Below are 22,099 nucleotides of genomic sequence, written 5' to 3' on the forward strand. Positions count from 1 at the left end.
CCTCTGGCACAAAAGCTTATAGTCATGTCATGTCAGGCCCTGGGTAATCTAGAAACTCCAGGCTGGGGAAGGAGGGCAAGGGTGGCGCCAAGTGGTTAATGCAGAGACAGGCAGAGGTCACGATGTCTATTTATTCCCCACACGTTACTCTCATCACCATGCCTATCACTCAAGAGTTAGGTCCACCTTACCAACCATGTGATGATGGCAAGTGGCTGGAAGTGGCTGTTCTTCATACTAGTTTCCTATCACACAGCACCGGGTCAAGCTTGCAGACCATCAGGGAGCCTCCAACACTGCTGCCAGCATGGGGGAGCTCAGCAGATCTCCCCCCAACCCCCTGCCCAAGCAGGGGATGCAAGGATGTCCATGGTGACCTCGCATCTTGGGCAGGCTACCCAGCCCTGGCTTGTGTGTTTGCCCTCCTTGGAGGCAGCTCTTGCCTGCTTGGCAATGGCAGGCTGAGAGGGTGGCCCCAAGGGCCCCAGAACAGGAGGTGGAGCCCTCTGGGAGTCCATGGGCCCAGACACATAGGCAGGCTAGGACTGCTCGGCAGGCCAGGCAGGAAGGTCATGGTCACTGCCCTCGTGGTCTGTCGGGTGTGAGTACTGGGGAAGAAGGATTGAAGGGGGTGAAAAGCACATCTATTAAAACGCTCGATTGTCCCAGAAGCTGGCCCTGGGCACCCCGAGACAGCCCCACTCCCGACAGGCAATGACAATGTCTTTAGAAATCTTTAACTAGAGTTCCTCATGCAAAAACCTGTGGTCCGACGGCCTGGTGGATACTGGTGCCCACATCGTGGGTGGCAGTGAACTCATCTGAGCAGCCAAAGTTGACTCAAAAAGAGGCTTCTCGTGAAGATAGACCAAGTGAGCAGGATCCTACAGTGGGCTCCAGATGTGGCTGGAAATAAGACCGGCAGATTCTCGAAGAGTGGTCTGAGGACAATCCCCACTCTGGAATAGTCTAGCAAATACTTTAGGGCCTGGGTTTTTGGAGATTGGTGCTGGCCTGTGTTCATAGCTTGCTGGCTCTGTTTCAAGAAGGGCCTGGGAGCCATAAGGGAGTTAAAAAGGGGGGGGGGGGTGAAGGAAAAAAATAAAAGCATAAAAATCTATCTCATGCAGGTCCAATTTCTTTTTTCCTCTTGGGCAATCCAATAGAAGAAAACAGCAGAACACGTGGAGGCTCCAGTCAGCTAGGAAGAACCCAATGGTGCTGGAACAGCTGAAGGACAAGACATGCAGGTGGTCATTCAGGCAGGTGCCCAGGTTTGAGGGCACAACCATGGCTGATGAAATCTCAATTCAGTCCACCTCTGTGTGGCCTGTGACTGCCGTGTAAGCACAGAAACAGCACAGCCATCACCACAGGTGGTTCTGGGGCCCAGATGTAAAAATGCTGGGATAAGATTCCAATGAGTGATGAATACAAAATTGACCTGAGCTGTTTTTTCTTCTTAACATTAAGGTCCCCCCACCAAAAAAGTCCCCCAAATATTAACATTAGTTGCTTTGCATGGAAAGATTAAAATTGTTTTTTCCTTTACATTTTTCTTAGAAAATCATGGGTAAATAAAAAATGTGAGGAGGACAATGACAAAATAAAGAGGTAACACCACAGCAGGAAGGGAACATTTTGAGAAGGAAAGCTGCCTGCCACACATCCCCAGGGAGAAGAAGCATTGGAGACAGACAGGGTGGAGGTCAGGGCCTGGGGGATGGCTAACCAAGCCAGCAAAGGCTGCCAAGGACCTTGTGAGTATATTTTTAAGGAACTGTATATGTAACATCACCTCACAGCAAAAACAAAACAACCCCATGACCCCCAATCACGGAACCCAGGCAGAACACCCGGGCATGAAGGAGAGGCCAGGTACCTGCCTATCCTCTTTCTGCCCAGGCGTCCTCATCTGGCATCCACTGGGGCCACTCAGACATGTTACATGGATGCAAAGAAAAGCACTGTCATCACTTTATGCACACTTGTTGCCTGTTGACACTCAGGTACCAGCCCTTCCAAAACCTGTGGGGTTTAAGCCCGTGTCTCTCTATGGTAGTTGGGAGGAGGAGGAGCAAAATTCGGTAAAAACACCTAGAAGGGGGCCTGCACCACCTTCACCCAGGCACCCAAAGGGGACTTACGTAGGTGGTCATTCCTGCTGGTCATCATTGCTGGCACTGGGCGTCCGACTTCGGATCTGACTTCGAAGTTGCTCAATCAACTCTGGGTTTTGTTGCTGCATGTGCTGAGCAAACTGCTGGCCCCTGTGAGAAAGGTGTCAGGCTCAGCCGGGCTGGGACATACCTAGCCACTCCCCTGTCGATCACAGAGAAATGTCCCCCAGGCATTTGTCCTGAGTCCTCAACATGTGACCCCAGTAAGGGCAGTGTGGCCACTCACTGGAGGACACAGAGCTGACACTTCCTATTTTCCCATGTGGCATGCCCCTGCCAGCCCATGGCATCCCCACTACACAGATCTACTCACGCCTGGATGAGGCTGGCCAGGTCGTTCTGTGAGGGGCTGGTGCCAGGAGTCCCCAGGGGATTGTGGTTGCCAGAGATCATCCCAGACATGCTGCGAGAAGAGAGCCTGTAACTCACACAGGGTGGCCCAGCCCTCCCAGTCCTGCAGTGGCTCCACTCAGCCCTTGGCCTCTACTGGTAAGAGATGTTCTCTGCCACTATCTGGCAGGTCCCCTTGGCCCACCCTTCTCCATGACGGCAGCCCCTGTGAATTCCATCTGCTTTCCCAGGATCAGCTTTTTGCCCTAAAGACAGTGATTCTTAATGGAGCAATTCTGGTTCCCAAGTGACACTGAGAAATACCTGACACAAAAGGTGACAGTATGTGATTCCATATAAGTGAAATGTCCAGAACAGAGAAATTCAAAGAGACCGGAGGTGGGTTACTTGTTGCCAGGGACTGGGGGAAGGGAAATGACTACAATGAGGATGGGGTTTCTTTTTGGGGTGATGGAATGTTCTGGAACTAGATGGTGATGACAGCTGCACGCGCTGTGAATGCACTTAATGCTATTGAGTTGTAAACTAAATAGTTAAAATGGGAAATCTTCTGTGTTTTACCACAATAAAGAGAGATTTAAGCATAAGACCCAGGGGAGAAGGGCTGTCACTTACAGCTGCTGAACCTGGGGATTGTTCATCAGGTTTGATGCCTGAAGGAAAGAATCGATTGTGAGAGTACAGCTTCCAACATGTTCTGAGAACGCTCCCTCTCAAGCACCCTGAGCTCTCCTGCCCCAGCATAGCATGCACGTCACCCCGGGCGTTTGCTCTCCCCACTGTTCCCTACATCTCGTTTCCTCCTCCCTGCGCTGAGACTCACGGTTCACTAGTTTTACCATTCTGATCCCATTTGGGACCCTATCTGAGGATACTCCTCCAGGGCATCTATCATTTTTATGCTGGCACCTTAGGTTTTACCAGGTGGATGTATTTCAGATCTTTTTCTGGGGGGAGGGGGTTACTGAACACATAGGGGAGCCAGGCAGTCCCCAGTTTCACTCTATCAGTAAACAACATCGCAACAGGCATTTTTGTGCCTTTGCTTCTCTACTGAGGACGTCTCCTTAGAAACCAGGTCAGGGTAGGAACTGAAGGCTGCCTGCCAAGTCCATTGCTCACAGGCTGCCTAACTTTTTGTAGAGGGCCAGAGGTTAAGTACTGTTGGCTTTCCAGGACAGTCTCTACCCTAACCAATCAACTCTGCCAAAGGCCGCAGGAATGTGTAAATGCATGGGCATGGCTGTGCCAATATAAGCACACAAACCAGCGGGGGCTGGGCAGATAAGGACAAAAGGACTGCTGTGAGGCCGAGTCCTTGCGCAGAATGCCCTTTGGAGAGCTGGTACCCACTGATCCCCATCCACAGACAGAGATGCCAGCTTTCACTCTGGGGTAGGCCTACAATGATAGCACAACCTCTGCCATTTTAGAAAGTAAGATGCTTCCTGACATAGTGGGATGCTTCTCTGATTGCCAGTGGTTCTGGATTTTTCTCTTCCTGACTATTTTAAGACCCTGCAGCCTGAGGCCTCATGAGTCAACAGTATGGCCTCAGGCCAAGCAAGGTTACCTAGAAATGGACATGTGAGTGCAAGGACCAGCCCTCAGAAGTGACATCTTGGAGCTTACTCTCCAAGGACAGAAGTGCCTCCAGACTTAAGTCTTTGGTGGCACTAACATCTTGGAGACATCTAGCGCTCTGCTGTCCCATCTGAACCTGCAGGTGTGGCCACGTTACTATTACTGTCCCTCTGCGAGAACACCATGCTGGGGCAGAGGAGAGGTAGTTATCCCAGGTTATTCAGCCAGGAGAGGAAGGATTTAGCTTGTCCTTTGTGCTCAATACCAAGGGTCTTACTTGGGGCCATGCTGCCCTCAGGGGACACATGACAACTAAAACATTTGTGGTTGTCATGGGTCCTCCTGGCATGGAGTGGGTGGGGCCAGGGATACTGCTTAACACACCAGGCAGGCCCTCAGCCCAGAGAACGGCCCGGGTTCCAGCATCCATGGTGCTGCGCCAGTGGCCCTGGTCTATGGCAGGCAGCGATGTGGCAGCCCCGTGGTGGGCGAGGATGCTGCTGGGGGGAAATGAGGGCTATTACCATGCTCATGAAGCCGGGGTTGTTCAGCAGACCTGCGATGTCAAAACTGCCGACCCCTCCTGTCTGTGGGGATGAGGAAAGCACTGTTAGTGGCATCAAGTCATAGGACCATGATACTGGCCTCAGGAACTGAGAGATAAGACCCTGTGTGGGGTCCATTTGGAGTTCTAAGAGGTGTGCAGCTCAAATAGATGCGTTCTCAGCCTCAGTAGCGAGGCCAGATGGATGGGGTGTATGTAAAAGGCACAAGCCCAGGTGTCCATCACTTGGTAAAAGCACTGTTAACCACATATTTCATTTTCTGATGCTCTAACATCAGGGGCCTGATAAGACCCTGGAGGGTCAACTGGCCCTCCCAGGGGTGACATATTCCTAGACAGTCAATAACTCACCCAGAAGTGTACCTGTCAAATGCAAGTAAGTCATCCCAGACCCTACTCCCACCCCCTCCTCTATAGGGCTCTCACACTTGGGCCACTATCCCCCTGCCCTAGTTACCCCAGAGCCCCCAGGAATTACTCAAACCAGCCAATCCTACGCCTGCTTCCCCTGCATCACCCCTTCCTTCCCATGAAGTCATAGTAATGGCTCTGGTCCACATTCCTCTGCTCCCTTTGCCTAATGACTGACCCTGGTTCCTCTCTGTGTGGCCCTGCAGTGTGTTCTCTGCTGGTTCTGGGGATCTATGAGAGTAAAGCCGTATTCCCTCCTGACAGGCACTTCTGTATGTGCACCTCAAAGTCGGTTCAATGAACACCAGGTCCCCCGACAGCCCAGACATTTTATGCACACAGGTCAGCCCAGCCCTCCAAGGGCTGTGCTGGCCGGCTTGTGCTCTGCCTCCCTGATAGGTTCACACCCCTTGTTCCCAGGGGGACTTACGGGACTGGGTGCCTCTTTCAGCTTCAGTTCCGCTATCTTGAGGTTAGACTTGTATGTTTCGTTGTCGGGGTCCAGCTCCAGAGCCTTCTTGTAGTAGGCCACAGCCTCCGTGTGCTTGTTCAAACTGGAGAGCGCCAGACTGGAGGGAGAGATGCTGGGAATGAGAGGGAAGGGACGCGGGAGCTTCCGGCTCCTCCCTTGGCCCCCACCCCACAAACTGTCTACATGTCAATGTCATCGTTCCTTGTCCAATCTGGACTCCAGTGGAGCAAACACAAGAGGAGGGGCTAAGAGAATGGACATATGACAATTCAAATGCACAGATGCTTGTGTCCTAGTGCTGGTACCCAATACCAAGGGCTTTGAAGGTCCATGGGATGGAGGGGGCAGTGTTGGTCAGATAAAAGATGTTTATTTGGTCCTTGTTCCTGCTCCTGGCAGAGAACTCCTAAAGTCCCTGAAATTTTCTGAGTCACAGGTGTGTCCTTTCTTATTCCTAAGGAGCCCCCTTTGATCACAACTAAAGAGGGTAACCACATCCATGTGCCAGGAGGGTGGTGCACCCCCAACTCCACAGGGACAAAGGCTCTGGCACCCAAAATCCAGGACCATGCTGGATTTTGCCCTGTGTGCCTCTTCATCTGGCTGTTCCATCTGTACCCTTTCTAATAAACTGATAAAGGTACGTAAACTGTTTTCCTGAATTCTGTGAGCTGTTCTAGAGAATTATCCATCCAGAGGGGGTCATGGGAAACCCCTATTACAGCTGGTTGGTCAAAAACACAGGTGATGACCCGGACTTGTGACTGGTGTTTAAAGTGGGGCTGGTCTTGTGGGGCTGAGCCTTGAACCTGTGGAATCTGACTAACTCCAGGTAGGTGGTGTCAGGACTGAACTGAATGGCTGGATCTGCAACTAGCATTAGAAGAGCTGGTTGTTGATAGAAAACCCTCCACAAAATCAGAAAAGGAGGAATGTGGTGGATGCAGGGGTAGGAGCAGTCCAGGCCCAGACAGATTGGTTGGCTCCTCCTGGCCCCACAAGGGGCACCTACCCAGGTACTTACCCCATTCTCCCATATGCTTTGCTGTAGGACGGGTCTATGCATATGGCCCGCTCGCAGTCCTGCACGGCCCCTGCGTAATTCCCCAGTTTGCTGTAGGCTGCAGCTCTGGGGAAACAAAGCAGGGCGGTCAAGGTTGTGTCCCTTACTGGCCACTTAGGAGGAGGCATGTAGGGGCTGGACTTCATTTCCCCATCTGTAAGATACGGGTCTGTGAAGGGGTGTGCAACACTGTGAGATGAATGAGGCACCTGTCTGCTAGGCACCTGTGTTGGGAGGCTGTGTGGGTGGTGCTGCCCCATTTACCAGGGGAAATTGAGGCCAAGGGATGCAGACAGGCAGTGACAGGACCTGGTTCTGAACCCACAGCCATAGGGCTCCACCGTGCAGGCTCTTCCCGCTGGGTGAAGCACATGCCCATTTTATGTTGCCAAGTAAGTCTGCACCCTCTCTTCAACTCTTCTGCATATCTAGAATTATTTCCCCAAAGAGTTTTTTAAAGAAAGAAACAAAAACAGAAGCACGTCTACCCCAGAGGTGAAGTGGGTAACCTTTGGCAGACAATGCCTCTGGTGTCTTCTATACAATTGTGTGTTTCCACATCTTCCATACTAATTGTGTGATGCTGCCTCCTGCTCTCCACTCAGTGCCTCTCATTAGCACAAGGTTCCATACAGTGAGGCCATGTAACAGCTAATGTGGCTTTTCCTTTAAAAGCACAGGCCAGGCCCTGGCTGGTGTGGCTCAGTGGATTGAGTGCCGGTCTGTGAACTAAAGGGTCGCCAGTTCAATTCCCAGTCAGGGCACATGCCTGGGTTGCAAGTCAGGTCCCAGTTGGGGGCATGTGAGGCAATTGATCAATGTGTCTCTCACACACTAATGCTTCTCTCCCTCTCTTTCTCACTCCCTTCTCTCTATATATAAGTAAATAGATAAAATCTTTAAAAAGATAAAGTAAAAGCACAGGCTAGGGTCAAATACATAGTGACAGAAAGAAGACTAGACTGGGTGGTGAGCACACATGGAGATGTCATATAATAAAGTTGTATACCTGAAATTTATACAATGCTATTAACCAATGTTACCACAATAAAGTGTTTAGAAAAAAGAAAAAGTACAGGCCAGACACAGTTCCTCACTATTGTCAATGCTGCTGTGAACATGGGCATGACATGTTATCCAAATTTTGGGTTTTGGCCCTGGCTGCTGTGGCTCAGTGGATTGAGCGTCGGCCTGCGAGCCAAGTGTCGCTGGTTCGATTCCCAGTCAGGGTACATGACTAGGTTGCACGTCTGGTCCCCAGTTGGGGGCGTGAGTGAGAGGCAACCACACATTGATGTTTCTCTCCCTCTCTTTCTCCTTTCCCCTCTCTCTAAAAAAAATAAAATAAAATAAACGAACAAATAAATTAAAAAAAAAACAAAAACAAATTTTGGGTTTTTTCCTTGGCTCCACTTCTGGGTAGAGAACAGTGCCACCTAATTTTAACATTATCATCAACTCTTGACTGTTCACTGACCGCCTGACACTATGTGTATTTGGGAATGTGGAGGGGGCAATCAGTAACCTACACTACAACAGTCCATCCCTTTCACCAGGATGTGAGATTAGCCAGTGTGGCTTCCGAGCAGGCCTGGCAGGTACCTGTTACAGAAATAGACGGCATTGGCAGGGTTGAGCTCGATGGCTTTCCCGTATAAGTGCACAGCAGCCTCAAAGTTCTCAACTTTCATCTGTTCATTTCCTAAAGAGAAAAAAAACCAAAACAAAGCATAAACTGGCTGTTCATAGAGACCTGAGGGGTCCAGGATGAACACTCGGGCTGGAGGGTGTGGTTTGCAGTGAGTGTCTTACAGGGCTGGCCTCAGCAGCACTTCGTGATGGCAGCTGTCACAGCTTTGGTTGTGGTGCTTGGGGACAGTAAGTCTCAAATACTGTCACTTTTGCATCTTCTTTCAGAAATAGCCCAGTTTTAATAAGATGCAATTCACATACCACAAAACTCCCTTTAGAAGTGTACAATTGAGTTGTTTTTTAAGAATATTCAGAGTCATGCAACAATAAGCTCCATCTAATTTCAGAATATTCCATCACCATGAAAAGCAAACCCATCCTCATCAGTAGTCAATTGCCCCCTCCCAGCCACTAATAACCATGAACCCACTCCCTGTCTTTGTGGATGTGCCTGCTCTGGACATGCCCCATAAATGGAATCACACACTGTGTGCCTTCTGTGTCTGGCTTCTCTCACTGAACATCACATGTTCAAAGTCGACCCACATTGTAGTGTCAGTGTTTCATTCCTTTTCATGGTGAGTAATAGTCCAGTGCATGGATAGGCCACCTTGAATGTATCTGTTCACCAGCAGATGGACATCTGGGTGGTTTACACTTTCTGGCTACTATGAATTGTGCTCCTGTAAGCATTCATGTATAAGCATTTTTGTGGATGTGTGTATGGGTGTCTCCTGAGGACATTCCCAGGAGTGGAACTGTGGGATCATGTGATCACTCTAAACCATTTGGGAAGCTGTCAGATCCACAGCAGCTGCCTGCATCACCATCCACTGTATGCGAGGCTCTGATTTCTCCATGCCATCACATCTGTGTTCTTAAAAGCCATCCCCACCCGGGCAGCCATCTCCAAAGGCTAGTTTGCCATCCACTGCCCAACAACACCCCTCCTTTGGCTTCAGAGCAGGGACCAGCCTGCCTCATCCTCTCGCAGCCCTTTGAGTCCAGGTGGGTAAGATGCGCAGTGGGGATGGAGAACCCTTCTCTCACCTTCGGTTTTGAGGCGCTCTGCCTCGGCCAAGTCCTCCTCTGAAGGTGGGGTTTGCTCAGGGCTCCTCAGGTTCTGCGGCATCTCCTAGCCCCAAAGAAAAGATGGCAGTCCCATTGTCCTCCTTTTCCCAAACCCAGCACCTTGAGCCTCCCACTCCATCAGGGGCTGCTGAGCTCTGAAGGAGAGCAGTGCAGGCCCAGTGCCCGCAATGGAGGCACCCCACTCCCTCAGCCAGCAGGTACATGCTGTTCTTACTGTTCTGGGTGGTGATGCGGCCAGCCCTGAGGCTTACCTTGCCTGCGGCAGCTTCAAATATTTCTGGAAGAGTATGAGAAAGTGCGAGGTCGCTGTCTTCCACCGTCACCCCAAAAGCGGTCTCCAGGCACTGGATTGCAACTGCAAGGGACACAAAGGTTATTCTTTTCTGAATGTACCGAAGTTTATGATCAGGGCTCAGGGGACATGGCTCACACTTAAGTTTTCTTCACGTGGGTTGGCAGAGACCATGAGGCACGTTGTGCAGTGTGTACCCCTCGAGCCCTGGTTTGGATTCTTCCTGAAGTCGAGAGCCTCAGAAGACTCAGGAAGAATGGTCATGCCTTTGAGTCCTGACAGCAAGGAAGCGTGGAGGAAGATGCTGACCTTGCCCAGTGAGGCTTAGGTGGGTGATACCAGGGCTCTCTGGGGGTTCACAATGCTGGAGCCACCTGGCTGGGAACCTGCAGAGCGGAGCCTAGAGTGTCACATGGGGAGCCAGATGCCAGTGACACTGCTGGACCTCCCAGGAACTGGGCTGGAACCTGGAGCTTGAGACCAGACCACCCCTCACCCCAGTCTTCATGACTGGGTTCCCTCCTAGGGCTGCACAATTGCATTCGGGACAGACAGGAACTATTTGGAGACCTGTAGCCACCTGTGCAGGGCTGCCCTGCCTACCCTCTGCTCCAGGATATGCCTCCTTTTCCTCCTACAGAAAGCCTGGCCTAAAGCGATGGGGGGATGGGGGGGCGGGGGGGAACCCTGTGGTGGGGGAAGGTCCCTGGGCTAGGAGGCCAGATAGCTCAGTCCTGTGCCTGCCCAGGCCTTGGCGGCTGCCTTGCCTATAAAACAAGGACAGGACTCGCGTCCATGGCTGGGCAAGTGTGCTGGCCTATTATACCCACCCTGTGGTGGTTCTAGGAACCCATGAGGGAAGGGAAGGTGGGAAGGAAGACAAGTAGGAGTGGGAGGAGGCGGTGGGGGCACAAAGCTGGAGATAGGGCACTTTGATCCCAGGGCCGAGGAAGGTCCGTAAATACCTTCCAAGCTCTCCTGGGCATCAGATGAGAGCCCCCCATGCCGCAGCTGATCATGCAGGAAACGGATGATGGCGTAGGCCAGGCGCTTCTTGTTATCCATCTTGAGACAGGAAGAGATGGTGCCCAGGGGTTTTCAGGATCTGCAGACCCTAAGCAAAAGCACGAGGACTGGGCTGCTTAGCCAGGCACTCTTCCACCCAACACAGGTCCTGCTCCAGGCAGGAATCTGTAGAAAGTATATCCCCCACCCAAGCACAGTTGCCACTTTTATCTGTGAGGTAAAGTTAAGGATCCCATTTCACAGATAAGACACTGAGGCAACCAGGCTCAGAGCCCCTGTTCTTGGGCTTGTGGGCGGGCAGAACACCCACTTAAGTCCTCCCCCTTGTTCTCACAGGAGTGCAACACGGCCCTGGCAGTCCTCACCCTTACACCAGCTGAATGGGGGACGCCCTGAGGGGTGCCTTTCATGGGCTGGAGCCCTGTTAGTCTATGAACTCTAGGTTTCCAAGTCCTGATGCCCCCGAGGGACCAAAGGGTGACACAGGTATCACAGGGTGGCGTGAGCAGATTAAAAGGCCCTGCAGAGCATGGACCCCTTTCCAGGCTGCCTGAAGACCTCCTGGGTTCCTCTGCAACATTCTGTACTGCCAGGCCAGGTGTGACGCTGCCCCAGGGGACACTGAGCTGTGTCCAGAGACATTTGTGATTGTCATGACTGGGGATGCTCCTGGCACTGAATGGGTGGGGCCAGGGACACTGTTCAACCCCCCACAATGCCCAGGATGGCCCGCCAACATAGAGTCACCAGTCTCTGATGTCCTGGTGCTGAGGTGAGAGTAATAAACATGCGAGGACGCCCTGGATGGTGTGGCTCAGTGGACTGAATCGTCGGCAGCCGTCCGTCTCGAGAGACGATGGTGTAGCTTCTTAAGAGTCTATCTGCACCGCTGAGAATGGCTGTGCAGTCCGACTCGGGAGTGACACGGTATCTGTCTCCTCTCGTGTTGAATCGACATCTTGCGATGACGCTGGAGTGTCCTCTCCAGTGAAGCTGAAGCTACAGAGCCTGGGCAGGGTGATATGGAGGGTCTGCTGTTGCCCATGCAGCAGACCCCCCCTCTCTTCGCAGCTGAAGGATCCAAGGGAAAGACGGAGTCAATACAGCTTGGCTTCAGGTGCGCCGCAGGAGTTGCCGGTGTTGACTACAACGTCAAACCGCCTTAGGGACTCCGGCTCCGGATTTTCTGTCGGGGTTTACTCCCTTAGCCTTTCCCCTGAAGAGGTATGCCGCAAAGCAGCAGAGGTTTTTTGGAGTCAGAGTTTTCCTTCTCTGAGTGGACTGAATACTGGCCTGCAAACTGAGAGGTCACAGATTTGATTCCTAGTCAGGGCACACGCCTGGGTTGTGGGTCAGATTCCCCCACTGGGGACATGCGAGACGTAACCAAGTGATGTTTCTTTCGTATATCACTGTTTTGTTTCCCTTTCTTTCTCCCTCCTTGAGGCTGTCCTGCCTCCAACACCCCAGCTTGGAAACTCCCTTTCCAGCAGAGGTTTCAGGATCACGGCTGAGAAAACAAATTTATTCAGGACACTGTATTTTCTCTGGAGGGATGGGAGGTGGCAAATCTCTCTAGTGGAGAAGAGCACAGAACTTCCGTCTCCCGTGCCTTTTACTGAGGAGGAGATTCAGGAGATTCAAGGTCAAGAGTTATGAATCATCAATAAGCTTTCAGACACTTGGGTTACAGTTGACAGTTACTAATTACAGATATCCATAGAGAACACAGTGACCAGTCTATGTCAGGGTCTATTTTTTTTTTATCTGATTTTTTTTTTAATTCAGCAAATGTTAAAGTAAATAGTTATAAAACCATAAACGGTTATCTCACAACTTAATCACCCACATCCCATCAGATCACCACTCATCCACATTTGGGTTCCCCTGCTTCCCACTCCTCTGTGTTTCTGTGTATGGATGCGTTTCTGTCTCGTCCCCGTTTCTCTGCACTTTTGTCCTTTCCTGTGTTTGCCCTCCCAGCTCCCCTGCTATTTCTTCCCTTTTCTCTGGCCCTTCACCCCCACCGCTTCCACAAAGGCCCTCCCGCGGGGGGTCAGGTCACCTCTTCTGGGAACACACTGTTCTCCCCTCCTAAGTCCCACCCCACAGAAACTGTGCCCTTCCTAGCTTCGGGTCTTGTATTAAAGGGGGCGGGTGTCTCCAGATCCCCAGGCCGGGGCGCAATGCAGGCTCCGGGGCCCGAGAGCGGCGACAGGGCAGGGGCGCCAAGGCCTTCACTGCATCGCCCCAGGTGCTGAAGGCGAGGGGTCGGGTCGGGGTGCGGTGGGGGGCTGCCCAGGGAAAAGCTTTCAGCAGGAAAATCACGAGGCAGGCGGCGTCCATCGGCAGGAAGGCAGACAGACCACGGGCCCTAAGGCTACAAGGTTTCCAGACACGAATGCGGAGTGTCACGGGGACGCAGGACTCACCGCCGTAGGAGGCTCGGAGCGGGGATTCCGCCGCCTGCGGTGACCCTCAGGCTTCCCATGCGGAGGACGGAGCACTGAGTATCGACTTTCAACCAGAAAAACCGATACGTAGAAAAACCACGAGAATATTTCTATTCCTATGTCAGGGTCTATTAAACATCTTGATGCTATGTTGGCATTAGGTTCAAGGCTTCATACATTTTTAGCTACAGATTGTTTATAGTTAACAAGCTCCAAAGCATAATATGCATTATTTAAATCCAATTCCCATGGGAACCCTCTTGAGTGGCCTTTGGTCCTGTGTGCCTCTTAGCCTTCTGGTTTTCCACTGAGACTTAGAGGTCTTCCGGGAAGGCCAAGCTCACAGATTGGCTACAATTCCCGAAACCACGAGGAGCAGTCTCCTACACCTTCCTTCCATTTTCTCTGGAAAAGTAAATAAATACAATCTTTATTAAAAATATATATATATATATGTGCAAGGAGTCTGCTACCCAAGAGCCTGTGAGGCACCTGGCACTTTGCACTGCACACCTCACTCCCACCATACAGTGACCTCTGCATCTCGCTCCCATATAGAGAACACAAGAGTGGGACAGGGACCTCCATACTGTCCAAGGCCCCTCATATCCACTCAGCATGGCTGGGAGCCACGCTGTGAAGTGTCTTGATCCCCTAAAACATCTCCAGTGGGGTGAATAGTCTGTGCCCCTTAGAAATCAAGGAGCAGTCCTCCTGACCGCATCATCGTTCACCTGTCACTAGCCAGGGATCAGAAGAGCAAGTCATAATTCCCAGGCTTTACAAGCTGGCTGACAGCGCACCTAAAAGCTGCGGTGCAAGGGCAGTCAAGATGAGTGATGCTGGCCATCTTTTGAGCGCTGTCTCTGGTTCATAAAGAAACATATCCACCAATAAATGCTTATTAAAAAGAAAGGAGAGGAGCCAGACACAAAAGGCCACAGCATGTGTGATTCCATTTAAGTGAAATGCCCACAAGAGGCAAATCCAGGGTTGTCAGGGACTGGGGAGTGATTGCTAATGGGGACTCAGCTTCCTTCAGGGGTGATGGGATGTTCTGGAACTCATGGTGATGGTGGTACAGCTCTGTGTATATACTAAACTTTACTGTTTTTTATGGTATGTAAATTACATCTCAATCTCTAAAAAAGGGGGAAAACTTAAAATAGTTGTGTTTTGTACAGCTGAACAGAAAAGCTACAGCCACCCATGGAAAACTCTTGGGGGATGATTACGAGATTCCCTCCTATTTCTGGACACAATGAGCCTTTACCAAGCAAATGCCTTTGGCCCAAGAGCATCCCTGGAACCAAGTCTGGGATCAGAACGGGTCAGACCTTGAGGTACAAATGTCCAGCCCCAGATCCATAGGATCTTGGGGGCGACACACAGGGTCCCATGGAGATCAATCACAACCTGCCTGTCTTGAAGACAGTGAAGCCCCAAAAGGTAACTTGTCTTCTCCAGCTGCAGGGTCCTGAGAGCAAACTGGCCATCTGCCAGCCTCCAAACTCAAGGAGACAGACATGCTTCCAAGAATGTCCAAAATGTTTTTGTTTTACACATATTTTTGACAGATAACAGCATGATTCACAGTAGCCAAAAGGCAGACAGAACTCCAATGCCTATGGACACAGGAGTGGATAAACACAATGTGGTCCATACATACACACCATGGAATATTATACAGCCTTAAAAAGAAAAGTCTGGCACATACTACAATATGGGTCAACCTTGAGGACATTATGCTCAGTAAAATAAGCCAGACACAGGACAATACTGTGTGATTCCACTCGCAGGGGTTCCTTAGGGGAGTCAAACCCACAGAGACAAAGTAGATGGTGGGTGACAGCTGGGGGAGGGGGAGTCAGTGTTAGAAGTCTAGTTTAGGAAGATGAGAAAATTCTGGAGATGGCTGGTGGTGATGGTTGCACAACAGTGTGAATGTACTTACAGCCACTGAGCTATTACTTAAAAATAATACTTAAAATGGTAAATTTTATGTCTATCTTACTATTTAAATTTTTTTTAAAGGTCCTCCCCTTAGGATATAAACCTCTGAGATCCCAGGACCTGGGTTCTTTGGCACAGTCTGTTTTAAAACACAAGTCAGGTGTCCCACTGGGGCAGCTGTCTGCTTAGCTGAGAGTGGCTTTGCATTCTTACATATGTAGGTACCTACAGAGCATGCTTGATGTCCTGTGTCTCCCAAAGCTGATAGCATTTATCACCTGGGCCTTTATGTTTGCTGACCCCCCACCCCCACCCCAATCACTATTATAGCAAACTGGATGGAGGGTGTGCCAGGGTCTGATAGAGCAGATCACAAGTTCAGACAGGGAGGCAAGGCAAGATCACACAGCTGAGCAGCTGGACTCTGCCTAAGTGTCCCGGGCACCACTTCTGAGCATGGTTTCCCTGCTGATCTTCAGGAGCCAGCACTGGGTCATGCGAGATTCACAGTGGGTTTTGGGGGGTGTGCACGTGTGTGGAGGATCTGATTCCCTTCCTGGGAAACTAAAAGGTCCTGGTGGTGATGGGTGTTTGCTTAAGAGTAGTATACAAAAGAAATCTGGTCTTTACCATAACTGCTTCCTGCCCTCCTGGATGAAGCTGAGGCCAGAGGAGGTTGACTACCAACAGGGATCACTGAGGATTTAGGAAATGGAAAGACAAAGTCACACTCATTTCTGGCATGCTTTCAGTTTTTCCAATGCTCCTGGCCCTCTGTACCTCAGGGCCTTTGCTCATGTTGCTCCCAGCCCTCCAGCCCCCAATGAACTAATTTAAGGCAACTCTCTCTGCCTGATTCTAGGCTTTTCATGGTCTACTGATGTGATATCCCAAACGTCAGCCCCCCCGCCCCCCCAGTGTGACACACCAAGTGCCCACAAGTCAGAGGCCCCTGGAGCCTGCCCTGGGCCAGGGCTACCCCATTTCCTTGGAGGACAACATCTGGAGTCATAACGCCTTAGGTTCAGCCATTTCCCCCCAAGGCCAGCAGCATGTCGCCTTCTCTGTCACATCTGGAACCGTCCCAGTTGATGCTCTCACTTTCCTCTTCTATAAAATGGGGTAAGAGAGGTGTCTCCACAGGTTGTTGTGAGAATTCAGCTACTTAATGCAAGGATTCTCCACTCAGGCACTACTGACGAATGGATCATTTTCTGTGTGAGGAACTTTCCTGTGCCCTAGAGGATGCTGAACAGCACCCCTGGCATCTGTCTAATGTCCCGTGGGAGTTGGAGGTGGGGGCAGAATCATCCCACCTGGATCAGGGGATTCCACCAACCCCAGGAGACTATGTTCCATAACCATCTAACTGCTGAGGTCCTAGAAGGTTATACAGATTTAAATAAAAACAATGAGTGGGAGGAGAAAGGAGGTAACTCAGATGCTGGGGTTGCCCTGGTTTATACTGTCTGACCACCAGGGATTTACACTTGTGTATAGTGTGAGCAATGATTAAATTCACTCCTTTTCCAAATAATTGCAACAGGGTTTCTTCTTCTCAGAATTGGTGGCATAGAGGCTGGGTCATTCTCCGGGGGTGGGGTCCTCCTGGGTACTGGTGGAGGATAGCATCCCTGACCCCCACTCACTGGATTCCAGGAGCACCTCCCAAGCAGTGACAATCACAGATATCCCCAGAATGGCCAAACCCCCACCAGCTAAAAATCACTGATAGACACTAAGTGGGAAAAATAAAGGCTCTAGGATGATCTTTGGACTTCTGGCCAAAATGGAGGCATAGGGAGACACGCTTTGCCACCCTCCACAAGTACAATCACCTCAAAACAAAAAACAACCAGAACTACCAGAAAATTGAACTGCATTGAAGTCCAACAAACAAAGATATAAAGAAGCAATATTTGTCCAGACAAGTAGGAGAGACGAAGAAGGGGCGGAGAGGACGTGGTGTGGTGGCAGCAGCAAGGCAGAGGCTGTGGCCAGAGGGCAGAATGTGCAGTCAGGCATTATAAAAGTCGGCAGAGACACTTGGGGAGCACTCCCAGGACCAGGTTCTAGCTCTGGAGAAAATAAAACCTCATGGCTTCTGCCTATGAAAACCAGTGGGGGACGGGGCGGAGGAAAAAACTGCTAGTTTCAGCACAGTCTGTTTGTTTAGACAGTCCTAGAACATCTGCAAATCCACCCACTCTGGGAACCACACAGGGCAATAGCTAGAGGGGTGCCAGTCCCATAAGGGAAGTGGAATTAGTGCCTGGAAAAGACGTGAGCTCTGAGCAAGAGGCATTGTTCCCTCTCAGACCCCTCTCCCACATACAGCGCCACAGTGTGGTTAAATGGTTCACCCCGCACTGAGAATACCTAAGGCTCCACCCCCTACAATGTAACAGGTGTGACAGCTCTGCCTAAGACACAGAGGCAAACACAGGAAGCTGTGCAGTTGAGGAGACAGAGAAGTATGGCCCTAAAGAGGGAGCAGATCAAGGTTCCAATGGGAGAACTAAGTGATGAGGAGATAGCCAACATAACAGATGCAGAGTTCAAAACGCTGGTGAAAAGATGCTCACGGACTTGACAGATATGCTTGAGTATGGCAAACACATAAGTGAAGAAGTGAAGTTTGTGCTAAGTGAAATGAAGGAAAACCCACACAAAACCAATGAAGGGAAGGAAGGCAAGGTTCAAATCAACAATTTGGAACATAAGGAAGAAATAAACAGTCAACCAGTATCCAATGAAGAAAGAAGAACTGAAAAAAAAATGAGGCGGCTTAGGAACCTCTGGAACAACTTTAAACATGCCAACATCCGAATCATAGGGGTGCCAGAAGGAGAAGAGGAAGAGCAAGAAATTGAAAACTTATGTGAAAGAATAATGAAGAAAAACTTCCCAAATTTGGTGAAGGAAATAGACATACAAGTCCAGGAAGCACAGAGTCCCAAACAAGCTAGACCCAAAGAGGACCACACCAAGACACATCATAATTAAAATGCCAAAGGTTAAAGATAAAGAGAGAATCTTAAAAGCAGCAAGAGAAAAGAGTTACCTATAAAGAGGTTCCTGTAAGACTATCAGCTGATTTCTCAAAAGAAACTTTGCAGGCAAGAAGGGACTGGCAAGAAGTATTCAAAGTGATGAAAAGCAAGGACCTACAACCTAGATTACTCTATCCAGCAAAGCTATCATTTAGAATGGAAGGGCAAATGAAGTGCTTCCCAGACAAGGGAAAGCTAAAGGAGTTCATCATCACCAAGCCATTACTATATGAAATGTTAAAGGGACTTATTTAAGAAAAAGATCAAAATTATGAACATTAAAATGACAACAAACTCACAACTATCAACAATTGAATCTAAAAAATAAAAACAAAAACTAAGCAAACAACCAGAATAGGAACAGAATCATAGGTATGGGGATCATCTGGAGGGTTATCAGCTGGGAGGGGGAAGGAGGAGAAATGGGGAAATGGTGCAGATATTAAGAAGCATTAATTGGTAAATACAAAATAGACAGGGGGATGTTAAGAATTGTACAGGGAAGGGTGAAGCCAAAGAATATACAGGCACGACCCACGGACATGAACTAAGGGGGTGATGGGACTGCTGGAGGGAAAGGGGAACTGGGTGGAGGGGAGCAAAGGGAAAAAAATTGGGACAACTGTAATAGCATAATAAAATATAATTTAAAAAAAGGCTCTGGGTCAGCACAAGTCAGATTTTCTGGCCAGATGATTTTGTTACAAACTTTCAGAAATCTTCTGAAAGAAGTGTGCTGAGTATTTGGGTTTCAGAAGTGCAGAAAAGGGATTGCAGGTCACCAATAGAGGACTGAGCATGGTGTTTGACACAGGTGGTCCCTAAAAACTGGTGCCTCTCCTCCCATCTCACCAAGCAGGGAGGACAAGGAACATCTGACTTTAACACACGGCTTTAAGATGAACAAACTTTCTGCTCCTCAGAGATAGAGCAGAGCCCAGCCTGACACAGAGAGACAGCACTTCTGCTTGATGGCTACTAGGCACTCTGTGTCTTTGGAACAATCATGACTTGTAGGTCTTTGGCTGCTGGACAACATTATCAAAGGCCTACTCTCTCTTAACAGTGAGGCCTGTATGAGCTCTCAGAAAGCACCATCAGGGTGCAGGGTACAGGAATAGGCCTGGTGAGGGTGGGCAGGTGCTGCCCCAGGGTGTGGCAGGGGATCCCAGCAACAGCTCCTCTTTGGCACCTTCAGAATCCCGTTCAGCTCTCAATCCACTTTTTCATTTTATCATAAACAAACAAACAAACAAAAAGATACTTCCATTTCTTTTATTTCTCTGCCTAGGATTGATCACTCAAATGGAAAAAATATGGCAAACCTTACTAACATGAGTGACCTATCCCCCATACCCCAGGACGAAGCCCCTTTTTGAAGGATGGCCTTCCACTTCTGTGGGTGCTGCTTCCACCCAACCTAGGACACCTCAAGTACCCCAGAAAGGTGGCCCCAAAGCTAGAACTGGGGTTCATTCTCTAAAGCACAGCCCTGTTTCTTCTAAAATGCCACCAGGTTGTCTGCACAATTACAAACCCTCGAAAGCTCCCTGAAATGTAAGTGTGCACACACAGCCCCTCAGCATCGGCGTGTCACCTGCCAGGCTCCAAACCCTCTGTGCTCCACTCAAACCCATTACTCACTTTTCCTCTGATCCATCGGGAAAACTCTTAATCTCCTTTCAGCACCAGGGTGCAAGGTGCTCAGACAGAGTTGGACACCTTCTTTTTCCAGCAAAGACCAAGTACTATTCCCATTTCTGGTCCAATACCTCCTCCAAGGCTCTTTCCTGGCCTGTTTTCAGCCAGCAGACTGTGAGCCATTGGGCAGATCAGATCATCTTCCTTTGAACCCCAGCACTTGGTGGCATTTAATCCATATGGATTCAGAAAAATGTGAGGTTACTGTAAAATTCAGAGCCACATGACCAGATTCCTGTGGGGAGGTCATTCTCTTCAGTAGATCTTTCGTCTTGTCTACTTACCTACAATCCATTTTATTCCTTCACCCTCACTGAGTGTTTCCCACCTCTGCTGGAGCTGGGTCTTGGCCAAAAAACATAGGATCAAGTAACACTACAGCTCTTGTCTTGGGGCAGAGCTTACCCCATTTAGAGTCACCACCCATCCAAGAAGATGGAGTAAACCTCAGGTGAAATCCTTGGAATGCCAAGGATTTTCCAGGCACTGAGCTAAGTACTGTCCATGCAATGGCTTATTTCAGTAGTCAACAAACATGTTCTGAAAAAGGCCAGAGTAAATTCCTTTAGTTTCACAGGCCACAGGGTCTCTGTGGCAATGATTAATGCTATTATAGAGCAAAAGCAGGCACAGATAATGTGTATGACCTTGGGCATGTTGTATTTCCACAAAACTTTATTGACAAAAACAGGTCTCAACTGGATTTAGTTCCCTGATTATTTTGCTGAGACGCTGTCTTGTTTTACCTAATCCCCATTCTACAGAAGGAAAAACTGAGGCTTAGAAAGATAAGGGCAACCACTCAAGGTCATATAGCTAAGAAAACACAAATCTGTTTTGAACCCAGACAGTCTGACTTGAAAGTTTAAACTGCAAAGCACCCTTTCTGCTTCCTACAAAAATGGGTGTGCACACAAAACCTTGCACATTTCTTGGAGTTCATTCACCCCACCACCGCAGCGGCCCTGCTGGTGAAGAATCACTTGTCTAGGGCAGGGTTTAACTGCTGACATTTGGGGCTGATCATTCTCTGGGGAACCATCACTGGCACTGTGGGGGGTTGAGCAGCATCCCTGGACCACCAACCACTTGATGCCAGGGGCACCCCAGTTGTGAGAACCGCAAATGTCCCCATTGCCCAGTGCCACGGGGGTGGGGGTGGGGCAAAATCACTGGCCTAGGGAGAGAAAAAATAGACTAAACAAACAAGCTGGGATAAAAACAAGAGAAACAGGAACATCACTCAGGACACAGGGTGTACACCATCTTCTGATACCTAATGACAAAACTAGTTATTTTCTAGTGAGCGCTTCAGTACCCGATTAAAGAATGTTCTCACATAGACCCTAGGAGACATATACTTCTACAGTCCCCACTGAAGAAAAAGTGCTGCTCAGAGAGGGGAAGCAACTTGTCCAAACTTCCACAGCCAGAGAGAGGAGGTGCAGCTAGTCCTCAAGCCCAGATTTGTCCCACCTCTAGTACAATATACAGAAGACCCTAAGTGTGAAATAAGACTAACTGCTGGCCCCTTTGAGCTGGTCCTTGTGGCTTTAACTCTCCCTAACCCCCTGCCCCCGAGGCAGGGACTGGGACAATGCGTTTTACAGAGGGGAAAACTAAGGCTCTGATAAATCAAGAGGCTGGCCAAGGTCACCCACTTGGAGAACAGCGACGCTGACACAGGAGCCCCGACCTGTGCCCCACGAACAGGGATCCCCCGATTTAAAAGGACCGTGCTCCAGACTGTAGCGGACACCCAACAAGCGATCACTACGTGCGGGGCGCTTTTACTTCTCGTTATGCACCAACGGACCTGTGAATCAGTATTTCCCAGCCGTGGGGTCCAAGGGCCGGCGAGGGCCAGTCCGACCACGGCCAGTCGACGGTCGGCCTCAGTTTCCCCTCCGCACCTCCCACTCACAACACCCGGTGTATCGCAACGCGATCCCAGCCCCAGGCCGATCTCCCCTTACGGGCCCTGGAGCTCCGAAAGCCCGGAGCCGCGGACCCGATGCCATTCCAGCTCAGCAGTATGCCCACAACTCACCTCTCAGGTGGCCGAACCCCAACCCACCGACGGCTGCGCCTGCGCACCGCGGCGCTGTCAGGCCCCACCCCCGGTCGCGACGCCTGCGTGAAGGAACCGACCCGTGTGGGCTCTCATTTTACGCAGGCGCCTCAATTGTCCAGGCAGAGCGCGGGAAGTGA

General features: G+C 50.1%; 1 protein-coding gene across 2 annotated transcripts; it reads right to left on the reverse strand.

Moving 5' to 3' along the window:
• Positions 1–112: 112 nt before the first annotated feature.
• SGTA (small glutamine rich tetratricopeptide repeat co-chaperone alpha) lies at positions 113–22,052 on the reverse strand. 2 transcript variants are annotated; one of them, XM_090289245.1, is made up of 12 exons: positions 21,939–22,052; positions 10,668–10,816; positions 9,662–9,765; positions 9,369–9,453; positions 8,229–8,328; positions 6,588–6,692; positions 5,522–5,675; positions 4,640–4,702; positions 3,147–3,184; positions 2,494–2,583; positions 2,148–2,270; positions 113–1,230 (listed from the first exon to the last, which is right to left on the reverse strand). In XM_090289245.1, the coding sequence occupies exons 2-11, from the start codon at positions 10,765–10,767 to the stop codon at positions 2,156–2,158; spliced, it is 954 nt and encodes a 317-aa protein (XP_090145371.1). In that variant the 5' UTR covers positions 10,768–10,816; positions 21,939–22,052; the 3' UTR covers positions 113–1,230; positions 2,148–2,155. The 2 variants fall into 2 exon arrangements, with proteins under 2 accessions (XP_090145371.1, XP_090145372.1); XM_090289246.1 differs by having other exon boundaries at positions 5,522–5,660; positions 21,939–22,047.
• Between the last annotated feature and the right edge of the window lie 47 nt (positions 22,053–22,099).

The sequence above is a fragment of the Furipterus horrens genome, unplaced genomic scaffold, assembly GCF_987537825.1.
Source record: "Furipterus horrens unplaced genomic scaffold, mFurHor1.1.pri manual_scaffold_10, whole genome shotgun sequence".
NCBI lineage: Eukaryota > Metazoa > Chordata > Mammalia > Chiroptera > Furipteridae > Furipterus > Furipterus horrens.